Source organism: Xiphophorus hellerii, chromosome 7 (genome assembly GCF_003331165.1).
Source record: "Xiphophorus hellerii strain 12219 chromosome 7, Xiphophorus_hellerii-4.1, whole genome shotgun sequence".
Classification (NCBI taxonomy): domain Eukaryota; kingdom Metazoa; phylum Chordata; class Actinopteri; order Cyprinodontiformes; family Poeciliidae; genus Xiphophorus; species Xiphophorus hellerii.
Window position 1 is genome coordinate 15,457,000 of NC_045678.1, and position 19,816 is coordinate 15,476,815.

General features: G+C 38.5%; 1 protein-coding gene across 3 annotated transcripts in view; it reads right to left on the reverse strand.

Moving 5' to 3' along the window:
• Positions 1 to 31: 31 nt before the first annotated feature.
• LOC116723025 (FERM and PDZ domain-containing protein 4) overlaps positions 32 to 19,816 on the reverse strand; it is a 40,574-nt gene continuing 20,789 nt past the window's right edge. For 2 of the 3 annotated variants that reach the window (XM_032567539.1, XM_032567541.1), the window contains 13 exons: positions 18,887 to 18,932; positions 17,912 to 18,016; positions 16,632 to 16,739; positions 16,123 to 16,254; positions 14,676 to 14,795; positions 14,337 to 14,473; positions 13,984 to 14,110; positions 10,524 to 10,613; positions 10,248 to 10,430; positions 10,035 to 10,158; positions 8,971 to 9,942; positions 6,219 to 7,382; positions 32 to 3,311 (listed from right to left, as the gene is read on the reverse strand). In XM_032567539.1, coding sequence (XP_032423430.1) covers positions 2,092 to 3,311; positions 6,219 to 7,382; positions 8,971 to 9,942; positions 10,035 to 10,158; positions 10,248 to 10,430; positions 10,524 to 10,613; positions 13,984 to 14,110; positions 14,337 to 14,473; positions 14,676 to 14,795; positions 16,123 to 16,254; positions 16,632 to 16,739; positions 17,912 to 18,016; positions 18,887 to 18,932 — 4,528 coding nt within the window. In that variant the 3' untranslated portion in view covers positions 32 to 2,091. Of the gene's footprint in view, positions 3,317 to 6,218; positions 7,383 to 8,970; positions 9,943 to 10,034; positions 10,159 to 10,247; positions 10,431 to 10,523; positions 10,614 to 13,983; positions 14,111 to 14,336; positions 14,474 to 14,675; positions 14,796 to 16,122; positions 16,255 to 16,631; positions 16,740 to 17,911; positions 18,017 to 18,886; positions 18,933 to 19,816 lie in introns of all 3 variants that reach the window. The other variant, XM_032567542.1, reaches the window with a different exon arrangement.

The following is a 19,816-nucleotide window of genomic DNA, read 5'->3' on the forward strand; positions in this document are numbered from 1 at the left end:
CTAAAAATAATGCTACAATTAATAATAAAAATAGCATTCACTTAAACCGCTTTATTTTTATATCAGACTTTTCCAAAGACAAGAAATATTTTACTTGTTCCTTTTTTCAGTATGCTTTTCATATCTTACATTCATTTTCAGTGTAAAAAAACAGTGAGGTCTCTGTAAATAACAGTCCATTGCAAATCTGAACATAGTTTTTAGCTTAATTAGTAGCAAATTAATATATTTTGCATTAACTGCTATGACAGTTTTGAAATTAAAAAGATGGTATGTGTAGGTTGCATACCATCAGCTAGTCCCTTTCAGACTAGCTGTTATCATAAGAATCCGAGAATATTTAATCTGATTTAATGCTAAATGACGCTACAGAAGAGAGTAATTTACTGCATTTAAGATATCTGCTAATAAACAGCAACAGCTTTTTTGTTGACAGACCGTCTGTCTGATGATGAGGACATTTACCGTCAGGTTCGAATTATATGCTCAGGCAAATATCCTTGTCTGTAAGTTTGGATTCTGTTCTGATGAAGTGAAACTGAACTTGCTTAGGTCATATTGTACATCACTGTATAGGGCACATTTGTGGTGCAGTTTTAAAAAAAGCCAGTCTTCAGAGATTGAAGGTGGCTTATAATGATGCATTAAGACTTTTGTTAAATAAACCCAGATGGACCAGTGCCAGCGAACTGTTTGTATCTGCTCACATCAGCACTTTAATGGCTGTTTTAAGAAAGCTTATGTATAAATTTATTTGTCATTTAAACAAGTCTAATAATAGAATTATCCTACTGTTGACTAATGTTAAATATAGTGCAGTAAAATACTCATCTGTACTCTGGAGACATTGGTATGATTGCCTTCTGAATGGTTAGGAGTCGGGGGTTTTTTTTATTGTACTTTTTATTCTTTTATCGTCTTTGTTTTCTTTTTATGTAATTTGGACTCTTGAGTCTGTAATAAAAATCTATCCATATCTATCCAAACCATCCATCCATTATCTAACACATTTATCTCTTCAGGGTTGCGAGGGAGCCTTATGCCTGTCTAAATCAGTCAACCGGCGAGGGGCAGGGTACACCATTCCATCGCAGAGCAACAATAAACCATTCAGCCTCAATTCAAAACGTGAGCCACAACTGCCAGACAAAAAAAGATTGTTACAGCTGACATACAGTATATTTATGTTATTGTTTAACTTAATAATAACATAGTTCTGAATCTTCCAAAACTATGACCATGGCTGTCGACTTGTTTACCTATTTCTCAAATCTCATGCATTTCTCTCTGCAACGGACTCATGCAAATTCAAACAGAACATGATCATTATTAATGCAAATGCTTTACCACCACTCAGGCTTGAACAAATTCAAAAATAGTGAATTATTGAACTGAGTTTCTAAACTTAGGGTTTAAAAAACCTTTCCTCATTGAGAATGCAGTTTGAAATACAAGGTTTCATCATTCAGGTTTCACTGAATAATGAAAGGCGAATAACTGCAAGAGATGTCAGAAATGACTGCCTTAAGGAAAAATATAGCCAGACAAAAAAGGACAGCATGTGGTGTACAACATAAATAAACTATAATTATTTGAGAGAAAGCTTTTAAAAGTTTACATTTTTTTAATGATGTTGAGAAAAATACAGGAAAGTACTCATTATTCATGTGTAAAATAGTCAACAAATCAAGTGAGTCAGCAAATAAATTTTTATGTATTTCTTTAACTTTGTAATATCTTGTCCTGTGCAATGAATTGTCTAAATATAGTGTATGCATTTCCAACACAATACATATTTATACAATTAAAAAGAAGGTGCTTTTCAGGTTGTAATACTTTACATCTTAATCTCCTAATGAAATCAATAAATCATTAAAATAATCCTTATGTAATATTTTAGAATATACTCGAGGGAAGGGTCATTATTCTCTTCATTAGGGTCTGGATATAATCTCTTTAAAACTTTATTTGATATAATTAAATTTTTTCCTTAGATATTAAAATATTGTATACACAAGGCAAGATTTCTTCACAGCAGTTCACATTGGTTGGTAAACCCACGTCTTTTATGTATGGCTTAAAAATCAACAATCAGAACACAGCAACAGCTTTTTTGTTGAGCAGTGAATTTAGTGAGATAGTTAGCGTGTTTATAACAACAGACATGGTGGCAGAGTAATGTATCAATGTGTTCACACTTTGGTCACCGGGAGAGCCTCCTGCAGCTCCCTCAGCAGCTTTTAGCAGACACACGTAGTTTATGATGACCTCGTCCACCTTGGCCACCACCTCCCTGCGTTCGCTTTCGGTGTTCAGGACCTCCGCCAGAGACATGCAGGCTTGCGCTAAGCAGCACAATGTATGGAAGCTGTGCGTCAGAGTGAGCAGTAGCTCCTCCGGGCTTCTGTACTCTGTGGACATCTGACTGCAGGCACTGTTCAGCACTTTGGCCTGCAGCAGCAGAAGCTGGGACAGCGTCTCCATGTCGGTCTCACCCATCTCAGGTATGTCACCACTGGACCTGTGTCTGACACTGCAGTGCAACACGCTAATCATCTCTAAGGCATCCTTCCGTGCAAGTGCAAACCCTGTATGAAGGCTATATGTTTTTCCCTTCATTGAGTGTACATGAGCGAGTCTGTCTTTGAGACTCATCTCGTTCATAGATGCATCAGTCCATTCAGCCTTGTGGCCTGCTTTCTGGACTGTTTTCTCCTTGCGACTAGATGAAGTCGGGCTACTTGAGAGCAGAACTTGTGAAGACATCTCTGTATCTTCATAACTACCTTGAGTAATTGGCCTTCTCCTGAGGAAGCAGTGACTAAATGGCCCGTGACACCTCCATGTTCCATCTGGCCTTGGAGCTATTGACTCTGACTGCAACAGTAAGACTCCGGTTATCGGCCTTCTCTCTGCTGAATCAGAGCTGACTGAACCTTGGGACCAGCTTTTGGGTAGGGTTTTGGCAGAGAATGCCCTCTTCACTTTTGGGGAATCTTGGGACTGCAAATTCTGACCTATAGTCTTTCCAGTGAGCGTGGCTTTCGTCTTTTCCTTAAGTGCTTCTAAGCTCCTGGAACCTGGCATTAAGGTGCTCCAGCTCCTTCTGAGCATCTGAACCCTGTGCGGCTTCCTGAGGCTTCTTGTTGGGTCACATGATGACGGGTCAGGCTCAGGGCTGGCCAGTGTTACCTCACTAGACTTCGTGCTACTTCGTAATGATGAAGGTGATATGATGGTGGAGGTGGTACTGGTCTCGTTACAGAGAGATAAAGATGAATCTTTCCCAGTCTTCTTCAGCTGTGTGCAAGCTACACTAGGGGTATTAGGAAAACAGAAAGAACTGTTAAGTATCTCCCTGCAGGAATCAAGTATTTCTTTTATTATTTGTTTAATGTACATGACTAGATTATGGTAGACAGAATATGAAGTAAGGATATTCCATCATTCTTATACAATCTTATACAAGAGGCAAGGCCATCGGCTTGCTTATCAAAACAACATACACTCACCAGCCACTTTAGTAGATACACATGCTCAATGGTTTTCCAACAACAGAAAATGTGTCAAAAACATGGCAAGAACCAGTGGTTGTTCTTTTATTTATTAATGTCTTAAAAATAAGAAGTTTACACAATGAATGAGTGCTATCTCTTTAAACAATGAGGGAATGAGCTCAGTTTATGATGTCATGGCTTTGGTTTCTTGATTAATCTAATGATAAATTCAAAATAAGTCAGCCACAATATAAAGAAGAGAATTGTAAGTCTGCACAAGTCTGGTTCATCATTGGGAACATTTTCCAGATACTTGAAAATGTGCCGCTTTTATTTGTTAAACATGTACAGATACTATATCATGGGAATGTCCAAACATCATACTGCTCAGGAAGGAGAAATATGATGCATTTCTGTGTTCCAGAAATGAACTTGTTTTGGTCTGAAATGCACAAATTAATCAGAAAATCCAAAGACCTTGTGAAAATGCTGACTGAAGTGGATACAAAGTGGCTTTAGGACAACAAAGTTTATGTTTTGTCATGTACCAAAGCTCGGATCTCAGTCCTTTAGGGAATTTGTGGGCAAATATGAAAAAACGTGTGAGAGCAACACAGGTTACAAACCTGACTCAATTATGCCAGTTCTGTCAGGAAAACTATAGTGAAATTGTGTGGAAGGAAACCCACAACGCTTGACCCAAGTCGTACAATTCAAAGACAATGCAACAAAATATTGAGAATAAATACTGTATGTACTGAAAACATCTGATTTTGAAGAAATTAATAAATAAATCACAGATATGTTCTTTCTGTCATTATTATGGAATTTAACAAATAGAAATAATTTTGGTAATTCTAATTAACCTAAACCAAAAGAAGTTAGTCCAATTTAATTTCAGACAATGAGAAAAAAGGTGTGTGTGTGTGTGTTTGCCAATTAATTAAACTTTCACATTGCAGTCTACCTTAGTACTGTTGCTGACCATTCTGACCACAGCATACCCATTCTCTAGTGGCTACTTCTCAAATTGGTTTCTTGTCACAAGAGTCAATTTACTATTGTCCATTAGCCTTCAAAGATAACATATCCAAATCCAATCAGCACTCTGAGACGGCAGAGTCACAGATCTGTGAGACGCACATCAGTATGAAGCAAAAATTATTGAAACCTTGTTCAATCTATACATTGCAAAAATAAGTCAGTTCTAAAGGCAGTTATTTGTTAAACCTGACACCAGTAAAGTTAGTCTAAAGTGGCTGGTAAGAGTACATTTTCTCATCTTCACCAATGATAATCAAAATAAGACATTTTTCCTTCAAGAAACAAAAAAAAAAAACATAAGGTACTCTTATCTGAGGCATGATTTAAACATGCAAGTAAGAGCTATTTCAAACTAGCAATAAACATTTAGGTGGGGTTCTCAAGTTTTATGCACCCAGGCAGTCTGCACTTCTCACATAATTTCATATCACACATTTGTTGTCACATGAACTGAGGCACAAGTTTTACACCTAAAGATGTTGTAGCAAGACGAGCTTGACACTAATAGAAAGAGTATCTCCTTTAGTTATTGAACAAATTGCCAATAACTAAACCACTGCCTAAACAGATGTCTGCTATTGAGAAAGGTGACCGTAGAATATTTAAGATACAAAGGACATTATGATAAGAAGGTACATCCTGGAGACCAAATGACTACACCGACATATTCAGTACATTTAATAGCCTGTGATGTTGTAGAGAACAAGCAAGTTACTCTGTGGCTTGATGTTACCAATCAATTTTTTCCATTTTTAAATGGATGGAATTTATATGCAGCCTACAACTCTAAGCAGTTAAAGTCTTATTAGCTTATTAAATCAGAAAACAAGGCCAAGGCAATTTCCATTTCATTTACTTCAAGCATGTATTGTGCCAAGTGTCAAACTTCATCATAACAGACAGACAGATCATCTACATAGTGTGTCATGAGATTAAGTAAAAGTGTTGATTAATTATTTCAACATTTTTATGACATTTATGCAAATATTGTAAATGTGGAGAATGTATGCAGTGAATATTGTATTTCTAGATTGTTCTCATACCATATACCTCTTTCCTGTCTAGACAGTTCATGACCATATGGTACAGATGAATACCATATATGGTGTGGTACATTTCCAGATGTGGATAAATCCACATTTTAGATGTGGATAAATCCACACCTGAAATTTAATGTTATTTATTTGTTTGTTTATAAGCCATAGAAATGTAACAATGTGTAGGTATAATGCTGTCAAATAGCTTCCAATTGTTGAGGCTGCAAAAAACCTATTTTGGACACTGTGTTGAGTATATATAATTTGTTTTAAAGAATCTTAGCCCAGTAAGGCCAGAATATATGGTTTCTGTTCTCTCTTGGCCTTTGGAATGTTCCTCAAGTAAAAGAAAATGTTGTAGATCATCAGAAAGCCTTCCTCAACAGATTTGGATATTATCTCCTGAATAGTTTCTGAAAAAACAAGCTGCTGGTAACGTTTTTCAAAAAGCAAAGAGGCTCATCTAAATGCCAGGGCCAGTATTTAATAGACACCCCCCCCCCAAAAAAAAAAAACAAACAAAAAAAAAACTTGTGATACCAGTGTGAGAATGGAATGCTTGGTGAATGTGTTTTATTTCTTTTAATTATGTTTTTCTATAGAAACAACGTAGAGATGTCCCCTAGTGTTTTTGTCTTACCTGTGGTTTCTTTTATCTTGGGCATTTTGTGACTGCTCCCAAACCCTGGCTCAGCACTGGTAGCTGCATGGATTTTTCTCATCAGGGTGGGGTCCATTGTATGCCCCACTTTCCCCTGCACTGTGGGTCCATAGGCCTTCTCCTCAGCCCCAGCTGCATAGCTCATCCCCTTTAGCGAAGACTCTGATAGTACATGCATACTGTCTGTGGCACAAAGGGGAGAGTCCATTGGAGTGACACAACTGCTGCTGCCAGTGCTACAACCCGCATCTATTGACGAGCACTGTGAGCTCTGCAGAGAATGAACGCCTTCACTTTGTATTGATGACATGCGCTTGCTAACGTGGTATTCATACATCCGTGTGACATCCTGCTCTGACTGCGAAAACTTGATCTGTTTCTGCTTATTGTCCTGTGAAGTAGCATCACTCTCAGCGGGGAAGGGCCCTTTGGATGGGGAGATGAGATGGGCATTTAACTGTTGGTTTCTTTCGTCTGAGTCCTGGTTCTCTCCCTTTGCTGTCAGCCTGTCTGCGTGGGAAGCCTGTGAGTCATTTGCACATTCTGGTGCAAGATTCTCTGCCATTTTGCTTCCCGGTGCTCTCTGCTGCCATTTTTGATGCCTGTCTTTGCAGTGAGTTCTCCCTAGATCAAGTTGATTCATGTAATAGGAATCTCTTACAGTGAAAGTGTTGTACTTTCCTACAAGATGAGGGGGCTCCTCCTTAGCGGAATCTAGAGAAGTCGAGTTAAATTTTTCAGAGGAACTGCATCTATCTCCTTGGATACTGCTCTCCGCCTCCCTCTGCTTCCCTCTCTGTCTGCTCATTAGGGAGCCCATGTGCATCTTGGTGAAGAATTCACTGACTGATTTGATTTCCATAGTATCTGGTTCCATCTCACCGCCATCTGAGTGGAAAATCTGAGAGGAGGTAACGGCCGAGGATTTAGCTTCCTCTGGATTCTCATCATTAGTTGTGCAAACCTCTGCCTTTTCTTCATTCATGGCACGGTATCCTTCTGTCATGGCTACATGCATCCTCAGGTGGTTTTCTGAATGTCTCTGAGCAGCAGCTAACTCTGAACTCTCGGTCATCTCAGAGGAGTTTGTCTCATTGCCAGAATCGGAAGACTCTGGGCTAAACGTTCGTGATATTTGTACACCTGCATACCACACATACAAAAAAGAATATGTTATTAAATATGGAAATGGATCATATCAAGGAATAAATCAGCTATATTTTGTAGAAACAATAACATATATTAACATAAAAAAGGGATTCAAAACACAGTATCAGATGTAAATCAATCTGGAAATAATAAAAAAAATAACTTACTGACAACATTATATCTTACTGATACAATGCACAATTATATTTAAAAATGATCAAATCCTCCTGTATGCTGGGATATTGAATAACACTTTATGGAACATCACGTCTGTGTAGTGAGATGATGTCTTGACATTATTTTCCTATGATATCATGTCTTTTTAGATCATTGAAACTGAAGGCAGCTGTAGATTTAAATCAGTATTTACCTTGTGTGACAAGGTAAATACAACCTTGTCACACAAACATGCAGTTATGTTTTTCATAACTGCATGCTTTCTCTGTGTAATTTGCTCTTTACTGGATTGGGACTTGTAGTTTCACAAGACCTTAATAAGACGGATGGGTGGATGGATGGATGGATGGATGGATGGATGGATGGATGTTTCAAGAGAAATTTCTAAAAGACAAAATTATTGATTTAATTTAGACATGTCAGGAAAAAAAATATCATGAAGGATTCAGTAATTTGAGATCACTGTGTTTTTACTGATGATATACCTGATAATATTCTATTCTATTCTATTCCATTCCATCTCCAAACCCTCTAAAATCAATAAAATTAATAGTGCAAGGTGTATCTTCAAGTAATCAGCATGTCTCTTTTTCTTAAAGGTTGGCTTTATGGAAATAGCTCAAATTTTACCTAATTTTGGGTTACAAATATAAAACCGTGGTACTCTTGAGAACTGATGGTGGAGAAGACAAGTTAAGAAAACTGGACATACCAGATGGAAGAGACTCAGTTTTGTCATGGAGCTGCAGCTTCTCAAATAAATTAGCATTCACACTAATGCAAGGCAATATAAAAAGATAATCGAAGCATTCTGGAGCAATAACTCTTATTTACTACTTTCAAAGAACTCAGCCTCAAGTTCATTGCTTATCCATAATGTATCAGCATCAAAACATACACCTAAAAGTATCTATTTGAAGAAGAAAAATCACCTTCATAAAGAAGCCTGTAATAAAAAGATTTCTGATCTTAATAAAACCAAACATTATGGAAAGATGTGAAACTCATATTGCTCATATTGTTTTGCGTAAATAGCCTAACCAATAGCAACAGCTGCAAAAATTATTAGCACTCCTGAGGTCTGTTCTTAAAAAATTTAAGGGAGCCCAGGGTTTGGTCACATCTGTTCAAAGCTATTAAGGAATATAATTTCTGTAATTCTGTAGACTGTTAGAAGCATACCATAATGCATTTTGTGAAAAAAAAAAACTATCTCAAAAATAAGATGAATAACACAATGTGTACAAATGTCTCAAACGAATGAAAAAAAAATACTCATAAATGGAAACATTGAACACAATGGGATTTATTAAAAAATGAGACAAAAAATAAGAGCAAATCAAAAATGAATGGATCAAGTGAGTATAATGTTAGTGGATGAATGTTACAATAGTATAAGGAGAACCTGTGCTGCTCTCGGACTGTGCAGGACTCTGTTCTTCGGAAGCAGCCAGAGCCTCGAGCGCCTGCAGGGTGGACACCACTGCATCGTCCAGAGGCTCCTCAGAACCCTCCGCTCGGTGTGTGGGAACAGAGTCTATTAGAGAGATGGGGATATCATTGCAGGCCTCCTGGGCCCGAGTCCCAGCCCCCTGCTGTTCATCCTCATCAGAACTGTCCCTGAAACCAGGAGGAGGAGCAGCAATGGCCATGTTGAGGGAGTGCAGAAGCACGTCGTTGTCCTCCTCATCATTAACCTCTGGAGGTGGAGGGAGGGAGGTCAAGTCAATGATGTCATCACTGGACCCTGAGAGTGTCAGCAATGTGGGCTTATCAACGTCACTCATCACCAAATCTTCCTCACAGCTGATGTCATCCTCATCTTCTGCGTCATCTGTTGTCTCTGCATAGCAGATGTCATGCAGCAGGGGCTCCTCGATGCACTCTGTGGGACCAAAGATTTTGGTAGAGTACGGATAACCCTCCTCTATGGCATCCATCATCTTATAATCCTCCTCAAGGCGCCTGTACATGTGGCTGTAATTATCTGCAATCTCTGGGCCTTCGTCCATCAGTCTCTGGTAACCCAGGTTTTGGGGGTTCACGCTGTCCAGAGGGGGTTCCCCAAATATGAAGGAAACCTTTGCATTTCTGGATGAATCCGGTGGTTTAGGCCTTGGTATGTTGAGATAAGTCTGGGAGCAAGGAACTCTGCAGCACTCCGCTCTCTCTGCCATATGAACAGAGTGCTGAGGCTGGTGAATCTCTGTCACATACACAGGCTGGACTTCACATCTGCTGTGGTCAAGGTATTCACACTCCTGGTCTAAGTAATCTTGGCTGCACCTCTGGTTATTTCTGTCCTCACATGCTTTGTGAGGTATACTGTAAGCACACTCGATTGCCTGGTAGTTTTGTTTCGGTTTAGCTGCATGGCCTGTGAAAAAGGAACCGAGAGTCTGAATTAATATTTTTGAACACATTCTGCCAAGTCACGGATAGCCATTTCAAATCATATTGTTTCCCTACTTGTTTCCGTGTTTTTGGCCACATTGAAGATGGAGCGCCGAGAGTCTACGAGTAATCTGTAGTAGCCAGCAGTCAAACAGGCCAGATTCATTGCATCAACAGATTCCATTAACAGAGTGATGGGCTGTAAGAGAAGAAAACAATCCGATGAGACAGTCCGATCAACAAGACTTTAATAATACATAACATTTTTTTTAGAAATTTTGTATTAACCTTCACATCCAGAACATGCAGGTCCACTCTAACCCTGTTATCATCTTCAGCGTACATCTCAATGCGGTTAACATGGCTGAAGTCAGCCAGAAGCGCCACCAGATTTGTTTTTGTGTTTATCACATGACTGATGCCGTATTTAGGTCCCACCAGCAAAGTCACTTCTGTGTGCTTCTCGCCTTGCTGTGGACGGGACAGAGACGCCATATAAATATAACTAAACAGGATGTGATACTAGCTGCATGCATGCGGGGATACCAAGACGAGCTTACTCACCACCAGAGTGGATTTGAAAACACGGCCTCCATAAAGTCTCAAATCACTGAGATACTTCAGATAATGCACCTTTGCCTGCAGTGCAGTCAGCTGAAGAGGTGATGAACAGAGGGACATAGTGTCAGATGTAAACTAAACTAAGTAAATAAAAGTTGTAAAGCAGAATATGAAAAAAGAACATTGTCTTGTATTTAAGCACTGCCTTGCAGAAGTAATCATGCCTCTTGATCTTTTTCGCATTTTGCTGCTTTGTAACCACACACTGCAACATGATCAAATTAGATTTTGAACAAAGATAAGTGGAATTGGAATGATGTATACAGGCTCTTTTATATGAGGGGCCGTTTAGGACAAAATTTACGTTTTGTCTCTCACACACTACCAAAAAGTCTCGCATACTCCAAAAAAATAGCCTCGCACACTCCAAAAAATTACGTTTTGTCCCTCACACACTACCAAAAACTCACGCATACTCCAAAAAAATAGCCTCGCATACTCAAAAAAATTACGTTTTGTCTCTCACACACTACCAAAAACTCTCGCATACTCAAAAAAATTACATTTTGTCTCTCACACACTACCAAAAACTCACGCATACTCAAAAAAATAGCCACGCACACTCAAAAATTACTCACGCACATTCAAAAAATACTCAAATTGCGTATACACACACTACTAAAATGTCACACACACACACACAAACGTTAACTTTCTCGCTCACATACACTACTATCAGCTCGCTCACATACACTGTACTAACAGCTCGCACATTCACAAACGTTAACTTTCTCGCTCACATACACTGTACTAACAGCTCGCACATTCACAAACGTTAACTTTCTCGCTCACATACACTACTACCAGCTCGCTCACATACAGACGTTTATCTCTCACATACACAAGACTAAAGTTGAACACACACACAGTACTAAGACTCGTTTTATGAATGTGTGAGAGCGAGACTTTTTATGAATGTGTGAGAGCGACACTCTTTATGAATGTGTGAGAGCGACACTCTTTTTGAATGTGTGAGAGCGACACTCTTTTTGAATGTGTGAGAGTTGTCACGGAAGAGGCGGGGCATAATTTTTGGATCAAACTGCGCATGCGTAGATCCTAAACTATAAGTTTCGATTGTTGACTCACTGTATGTTCTATTACTTAGTATATTTGTGCTTTTAAATATATATAGAACGTTTAACTTTCTTGTAGATTAAATGTGCTATAGAAATAAATGAATCTGATTGATTGATTAAAAATAGCAAAATTGCTGTAGTACAATCTGTCCACTGGGTGCCAGATTGTAGCACTGCGGGCAGTCGTTGAATCGTTTAATGCGCCTGTCAAAGTGCTGGTTGCCTCCGGAGAAGATAGAATGGTGTTTAAAATGGCAGCTGCCTGACCAATTCTCTCTCGTTTCGAATTAGAGTTAGCCATGTTCGGTATAGCAAACTCTTTCTTCTTCGGCACTAGTTGGCGCCGGTTAATAATTCCTGTAATACTGGCACCCAGTGGACAGATTGTACTACAGCAATTTTGCTATTTTTAATCAATCAATCAGATTCATTTATTTCTATAGCACATTTAATCTACAAGAAAGTTAAACGTTCTATATATATTTAAAAGCACAAATATACTAAGTAATAGAACATACAGTGAGTCAACAATCGAAACTTATAGTTTAGGATCTACGCATGCGCAGTTTGATCCAAAAATTATGCCCCGCCTCTTCCGTGACAACTCTCACACATTCAAAAAGAGTGTCGCTCTCACACATTCAAAAAGAGTGTCGCTCTCACACATTCATAAAGAGTGTCGCTCTCACACATTCATAAAAAGTCTCGCTCTCACACATTCATAAAACGAGTCTTAGTACTGTGTGTGTGTTCAACTTTAGTCTTGTGTATGTGAGAGATAAACGTCTGTATGTGAGCGAGCTGGTAGTAGTGTATGTGAGCGAGAAAGTTAACGTTTGTGAATGTGCGAGCTGTTAGTACAGTGTATGTGAGCGAGAAAGTTAACGTTTGTGAATGTGCGAGCTGTTAGTACAGTGTATGTGAGCGAGCTGATAGTAGTGTATGTGAGCGAGAAAGTTAACGTTTGTGTGTGTGTGTGTGACATTTTAGTAGTGTGTGTATACGCAATTTGAGTATTTTTTGAATGTGCGTGAGTAATTTTTGAGTGTGCGTGGCTATTTTTTTGAGTATGCGTGAGTTTTTGGTAGTGTGTGAGAGACAAAATGTAATTTTTTTGAGTATGCGAGAGTTTTTGGTAGTGTGTGAGAGACAAAACGTAATTTTTTTGAGTATGCGAGGCTATTTTTTTGGAGTATGCGTGAGTTTTTGGTAGTGTGTGAGAGACAAAACGTAATTTTTTTGAGTATGCGAGGCTATTTTTTTGGAGTATGCGTGAGTTTTTGGTAGTGTGTGAGGGACAAAACGTAATTTTTTGGAGTGTGCGTGGCTACTTTTTTGGAGTATGCGAGACTTTTTGGTAGTGTATGAGAGACAAAACGTAATTTTTTGGAGTGTGCGTGGCTACTTTTTTGGAGTATGCGAGACTTTTTGGTAGTGTGTGAGAGACAAAACGTAATTTTTTGGAGTATGCGTGAGTTTTTGGTAGTGTGTGAGAGACAAAACGTAATTTTTTGGAGTGTGCGTGGCTACTTTTTTGGAGTATGCGAGAGTTTTTGGTAGTGTGTGAGAGACAAAACGTAAATTTTGTCCTAAACGGCCCCTCATACTTTTACATTGATACCTCTCTGTAAAAATTCACCTAAAAAGCCACCTCTTTAGCAAAAGTACTCCTGGGTGTAAACAACCTTGATATAAATGCCACTGTTCTGTGAAGGGCTCAGAAGATTATGATTAAATATCATCACAAAGATGAAGGAACCCAGCAGACAGTTCAGGGATGGAATTGATAAGGTTTGGTCGCAGGAGATTGAAATGGGACTTTTTGGTTGAGATGCAGAAGGTTGGGTGAAAGAAAAATGGACATTATCTTGAACACAGCACCATCCCCATTATGAAACATGGTGGTGGCAGAATCATGCCGCTGGGATATTTTTCTTCAGGTGGGAAAGATGGATGGAGATTATGGGAGGTCAGTCCTGGAAGAAAACCTGTTAGAGCCTGCAAAAGACTTTAGACTTCACCCTCCTGCAGAATATGACCCTAGCTTTTGCTTTAAAACAAAAAATCATGAAAACCGTCTGTTAATGTGTGTTATTATACTTCCACTTCACAATTATGCATCAATTTGTGCTGATCTATCACCTAAAACCCCAATAAAATACACAGAAATTTGTGTTTGCAATAAATGTAGCAAAATGTAAGTGGTTATCAATACCTCCACAGTACTACAGATCTTAACTCTCCACTAGGTGGTATCCTTGAGTAAGTTGTGCAAATAAAACAGAGATAAAAAAAAAGAATACAGTGGATAAGCAACTCTTTACCTTTTTGCCAGGAGGCACCAGGTTTTGGTTAGTTTTCAAGATGTGGGTGAGAGCTTTTTTGATATTCTTCTCTTTCATGCTAGACAACACTGCAGGTGGCAGGAATAATGCCAGACCCCACTCCTTCCTGTGGACACACAGTTAACACAGATGAGCCACTATTAAAAATTATTTTCATCACTTCAAGTGGGTCCTTTGCTTAAAGTTACAATTATCAGACTATTAAAGCAGAGGCAGAGATGTAAGGTCATAATATGTTTAACATCACCACATTGTTGTACCTTCTGGACCAAGTTGCTAAAAACAAAGAGAGGTTCACTGTCGCAGTGCATTGTGAAACCTGATCTACTTACTCAATATACTTCAGGGAAACTTTTTGAGACTGCTTAGTATTGATGGTCAGAATGTACATTTGCAGGGCAGCCAGGCGAAGAGCTGTGTCATATTTCAGTTCTGACCCGAATCTCTCCAACACCACATCATTACAGCTCTGAAAGGAGGCACAGAAAGATGCAACGGGAAGCTGTTAGCTTAATTCACTTCTATCCATGGAATCCAAAACAACACCATGCACATAGTGAGTGTTTGCAGAATGAGAAGTCTGACTCATGGCTGCTGTCATTCTGCAAATATAAAATAAGCAACAGCTACTGCTCTAAAAGCTATTTATGTGTATATTCTTGCATTTTCACCTGAACGTAGAGGTACTCAAAGGCTACTGCATCTCTTCTTAGCAGGTCCACGGGATCCTTTGGGACAAAAGTGATTCGAAAGAAGCACTTCATCTTGTGTGAGCCGGGCCTCTGTGTCACCTGGAGCATAATCCCAAAATGAGAAGCATTAGGTTAGTTATTACATGTTTGTGTTTGAAACTTTCTGTTGTTAAAAAAATGCCAATGTTTTATTTTTTTAACTGAAGTAATGACTTTGAATAACTCAAGTGAATATTGGAAATGCATAACTCAATTAAAAGACCCTGGGATTTAAGAAACTATTTGACAATTATTGTTTAGCTTTTCAGCATTATGGATTAAAATATCAGTGTTCTCGCAGTAAAGTAATGATGGTTAGTTAAGATGGTCATACAATATGGGAAGATGGACAAATATTGATTTCTTCTGCTGGAATTAAATTAATGTGCGTGTTTCCTCACAGATGAGCTAACTACAACATTTTATGTAACCTGCATAGACCTCTAAAAAAAAATAAAAAATACAAGGTTTCTTTTTTTAGAACTAGAGGCGTTTGGTGAGAAAGAAGTGGAATACATGCAGCAAATGACCCAGGGGTGGGAACCAAACCCGGGATGAGAACTGTAGCATCTGTACATGGTGCACCCAGGTTTCTGTGAACCTGAATATAAAATTTTGCAACAAGAAGAGCACCAAAAATAAGTAAATCACAACTGGCATTTTTTATTGCGTTTCAAATAAGTTTTTTGGACAAAACAACTTTTCTAATATGTGTAGCAACTCAGAATCAGATTGACTGGGCACTCCTTTATGCAGTAGACGTGTGGTATTTCATGAAGATTAAATGGTGAACTTCTCCTCCCTCACCAAAACACACTCTCTGCTTAAGACATATTTTTCCCAGAGTTAAAATAACTGTTACAATCTTGATTTCAAGGCAGAGAACAACCCAAGGCTGTGGGACAAGGATGGAACAAAGTTCACGCTGTGACAATGCCAAATAGCTCGGTGGCATTAGCAGCCAAACTATCAGTGCAGCTGTGGTTCTTGTTAGTTAGCATGGAGATTCTCAGGGTCTTTTGACATATTTTTTTATCTTAACTTTCAGTCAAATCAGCTTTATTTTTTTCTTGTATGGCCATTGTTGTCTGCTTCAAGTTTTGTCGGTTTTACATAACATCCTTACACTTCCTCAACACTCTTTGGGTGAAAGGCTTGACAGCTTAATTTCTTTCTGTTACTTTTGATTTTACACATTATATGCCCTTTAATATTTTCTGTCTTCTTTTGAAATAATATACAGAAAAGTGTCATACATTGATCATTGGTTATTGCAGATAAAATCACAATTATTTTTAGTGGTCAAACTCATAATTTTTTTTTTGTGAATTTGTCCAAAGTGAACTGAACAACTGCTCTATCTTTCTGTCCGTGGTTGTGTTCTCACCTGAGTTAGCATCTCCTGCTCATGCAGGAGCATGAGTTTGCTGGCAGATCCTTCAGCTCTTTGCTCCAGCATTAAAGAGAAGTGCTCAATGCACTTAATGGATAGCTTTTCTTGCAGGGTCAAAATGACGTCCTTCAAGATAGACAATGTCATAGTTAATACAACATACAGTGTGCAGATTGAGCAGCTTCCTTGTGCTCAGCTGACCTCAGTCATGCTCAGAAATCCTTCTCACAGTCTAGAATGTTTAAAAGCATCACCATTATAACATACATTTAGAATTCCACCAGCAAAAAAGTAAGGGGCAAATGTAAATCGCTACATTCGCCTCTCCTTCACAATTAATTATACGGCAACTGCTTTTTGATTGTATCATAAGTTCACTTGAGGTACAGTTTTGAATGCCACAGTGAAGAGGAAAGGTTACGCTTCATAAAGTAAAACCTCAACATGCTTTTAGATTACATAACAGCATTTCAGTGTGAAAGGAGGCTCTTACTAGCACCTACCTTAATGGATGTGTTGCTGTCAAATCTAAATGATTTAGTCTGGCCATTTTCCAGGTATACCTTCAAAACATTTGGCATAAAAAGGAGGGAGTTGTCCTTTACTGTTTCCTGAGAAGAAAAGGAAAATTGTATGATCAACAACTCTCTTTATAAAGAGAACCTATACTTGTAAGAGACCAGTGAAGCCCTCCAGTAAAGGAACATGCTATGCAGTGCTTCTTCTTTTAAACCATTTCATATTCTGTCACTTTGTCGTCACAATGTAACCTTAAAGTACGAAGGAGACAGAAAATGACTGATTGTTAAAAAACTAAAAAGTTCAAACTACCTTTTTATTCAGCTTTATTCCGATACCTCTATATAATATCCAGTGCAAACATTGTCATTCAAAAAATAATCTCATTACTAGGCTGCAAACCTGGCTGTTCAGTAAACGCCTCAGAAGTTCATTAGAAAACATTAGGGAACAAACAGCAAGAAAAAAAGCAGTTGTGGAGGAGTTTAAAGCAGGGTGACAGTAAAATAACACCCTCGATTCGCAACCGACCAATCACTACCGTACTTTGATGGGTCATTCATCATTTGGGTCATGAATGACTGGTTTCCATATAGTCTTGCTGATTTTTCAAACAAGCATTAGTACAAAAAGGACCACCTTATTAGTTAATAAGAAGAAAAATCATGCTAAAAACAGGGCAAAGCTGAAAGGAAATTTAGAGGATGCGAAAGACTTGAGTTTGATGTGAATGCCAGTGAATGAAGCTTTTAATGCATATTATTTCATGTATTTTATTATGGGTTTAATGGCCAGAAAGGGGATCCATTCCCTGAGGAGAGGAGGACTACCAACAGAAGACAAGTGAAGGCCAAGCAACAGAGGAGAGCCTGAAGGATGCAGCAGAGAAGGACAGCAGGAGTTGTAGCAGACGAGCCAGTCAATGGACATCAGAGATTGAATTTTAAGGCTCCCTTTAAGTGAGTATGACAATTATTGTTTGACCCCTCAATTTTACCAAGGGAGTATGATTTGGGAAAAGCACTCTACCTAAAAGTGGGGACATATAAACACTGTTTGGCTCTCTTTCCTTGATACCCTCATTGAATCTTCTTTTCTGTGACTTACCTATTAATTATAGGAAGCAATTGCACAAGAACTTCCTTTTTATCTGTCTGTGGCCGAATGCTGTTTATATCGTATATAGATAAAGCTAAATCACAGTCTGTCTTTTTCACCTCTAAATATAAAGCTGAACAAGAAGAGTGTTTTTAGTTTGACTTACAGGGACCTGTCCGTTGACGATGACCTCTTCAGCAAAGCGGACTTTAACAGGATTTGTCTTTAACTTGGCCTTTTTTGCTGCGCTGATGAATGCAGATTTGGGTGACTTTTAGAGAGAAAGAACAAATACAAAAAAGAAACAGGAATTTAAAGGACAATCAGCTTCCACTTCAAAATGAATCACAAGTATGATTAGAGGATATAATTCCCCATTAAAACATGTCAACTCTTTTCTGCTGTGACACAATTAGGATAATACTAATCAAGAGCATCAGAATGAGGATAACCCTTTTGTTGTCATATCACAGAATGTAAAAAAATCTGTAAACATGAGTAATCACAGGATGAATTACTGGAACTTAATCTGTTTTTAAATATTTAACAGTGTCTAAGTGGTTCTTATTAAGTACTTGACACCACAGACACTGTGGTGCATAAAAGAATCATTCTGCATTCACAATGACTGGAAGATTGCAGTTTCATACCAAATGTATTTGATATTACGATGAGGTATGCGTTTGAGTTTCCTGCCACATAAGAAAACTCAAACAATAAGTCTTCTTTCCTTTGATGAGGTTCTGACATTTTTTTTGTCTGTTTTTGGAAGGAAATCGTGCATTACACAATTTTTAGTAACTTATTATGTGAACTGTAAACAAAGGCTGCAGAGAGGCTATGCTCCTGGCACTGAGTGTTCGCCACCATCTGGTGCATTGTATCTCTAGGAAATGCTGTTGTTGCAGGTTCATACAAGGTCCTGTGTTGTTCTGACTCCTACATATAAGGTCACTCAAAAGGTTTGTCTTCGTTTGAGCAGCTCAAGTTCTAACTTTACTTGCATGACGGAAAGAGTGCCAGCACAAACATATGGCGTGATTAATTACTTGCTTTCATAGAGTCAACAAAATAATCACTTCCAAATGCTCAAATGGCCTATAGGGATTAATTCAATTTCACTCAAAGGGGAGATACTCACTGGGTATGGTTGAACAACAGTCAGCACTATGGACTCTTTACAGCTCCTGTGAGACAAAAAGAAAAGTAAATCAGGCAATTTTTTTTTTCCTTTTTATTTCTGCTTGACACAATGTAAAAGGAATGCTCCATGTCTCAAAAGCCAGATCATGACACAGTGCATCAATATATCCAAGACCCCACAATCACCTACCCCCTAAAGACTTTTCTATCCCAAGCTTGTAGGCCTACATGGAGAAATTTACTATTTTATTTTTTGATTGAATCACCTAAACCCCAGAAAACAAAGGCTTAGCCACTGGGCAAGACTCCACGCTGAAGTCTAACGCTAGGAGGATTCACTTGTCTTCCTAATCTCAATGAGTTATGACAATAGTTTTGGTCTTTCTACATCTAGGTCTGATCCCTTTGCCTGAGGCTACTTTACCACAGGAGATTTGATTTGGAAATCTTGAACTGTCATCTTTGCTTTTTGTAGGCGATGGGGCTATGTTGGTCTCTTTGAGTCATGACCTTCAGAATGCACTGGATCAGAAACCAAGTTTGAGACTGCCATGATGAGAGTCAGATCTTCTATGTCCGTGGCAATGATTGCCAATTGGAAAGTTTAGAACCCTAAACCCAGTGAACCACAGTTTTCACCCAGTTAAGGTTGTGTCTTTGCTTCAATTATCTTGGTGTCTTGATTGTGAGTAATGGTAGGTTGGAGCAAGTGATGGATAAATGCCCTGGGGCCAAGTCATCAGTAATGTGTTTGAAGTTTCAATTGTCAAGATGAAGAAATGCCTGTGCAAAAGAGCTAACCTCTCACTTTATCCATCTACTTTTTGACCCTCACCAATCACAATGAGATATGAATCATCACTGAAAGAACGAGATTCTGGAACTAATTGGTTAAAACAAGTTTCTTCCATAGGGTGTCTGCACTCAG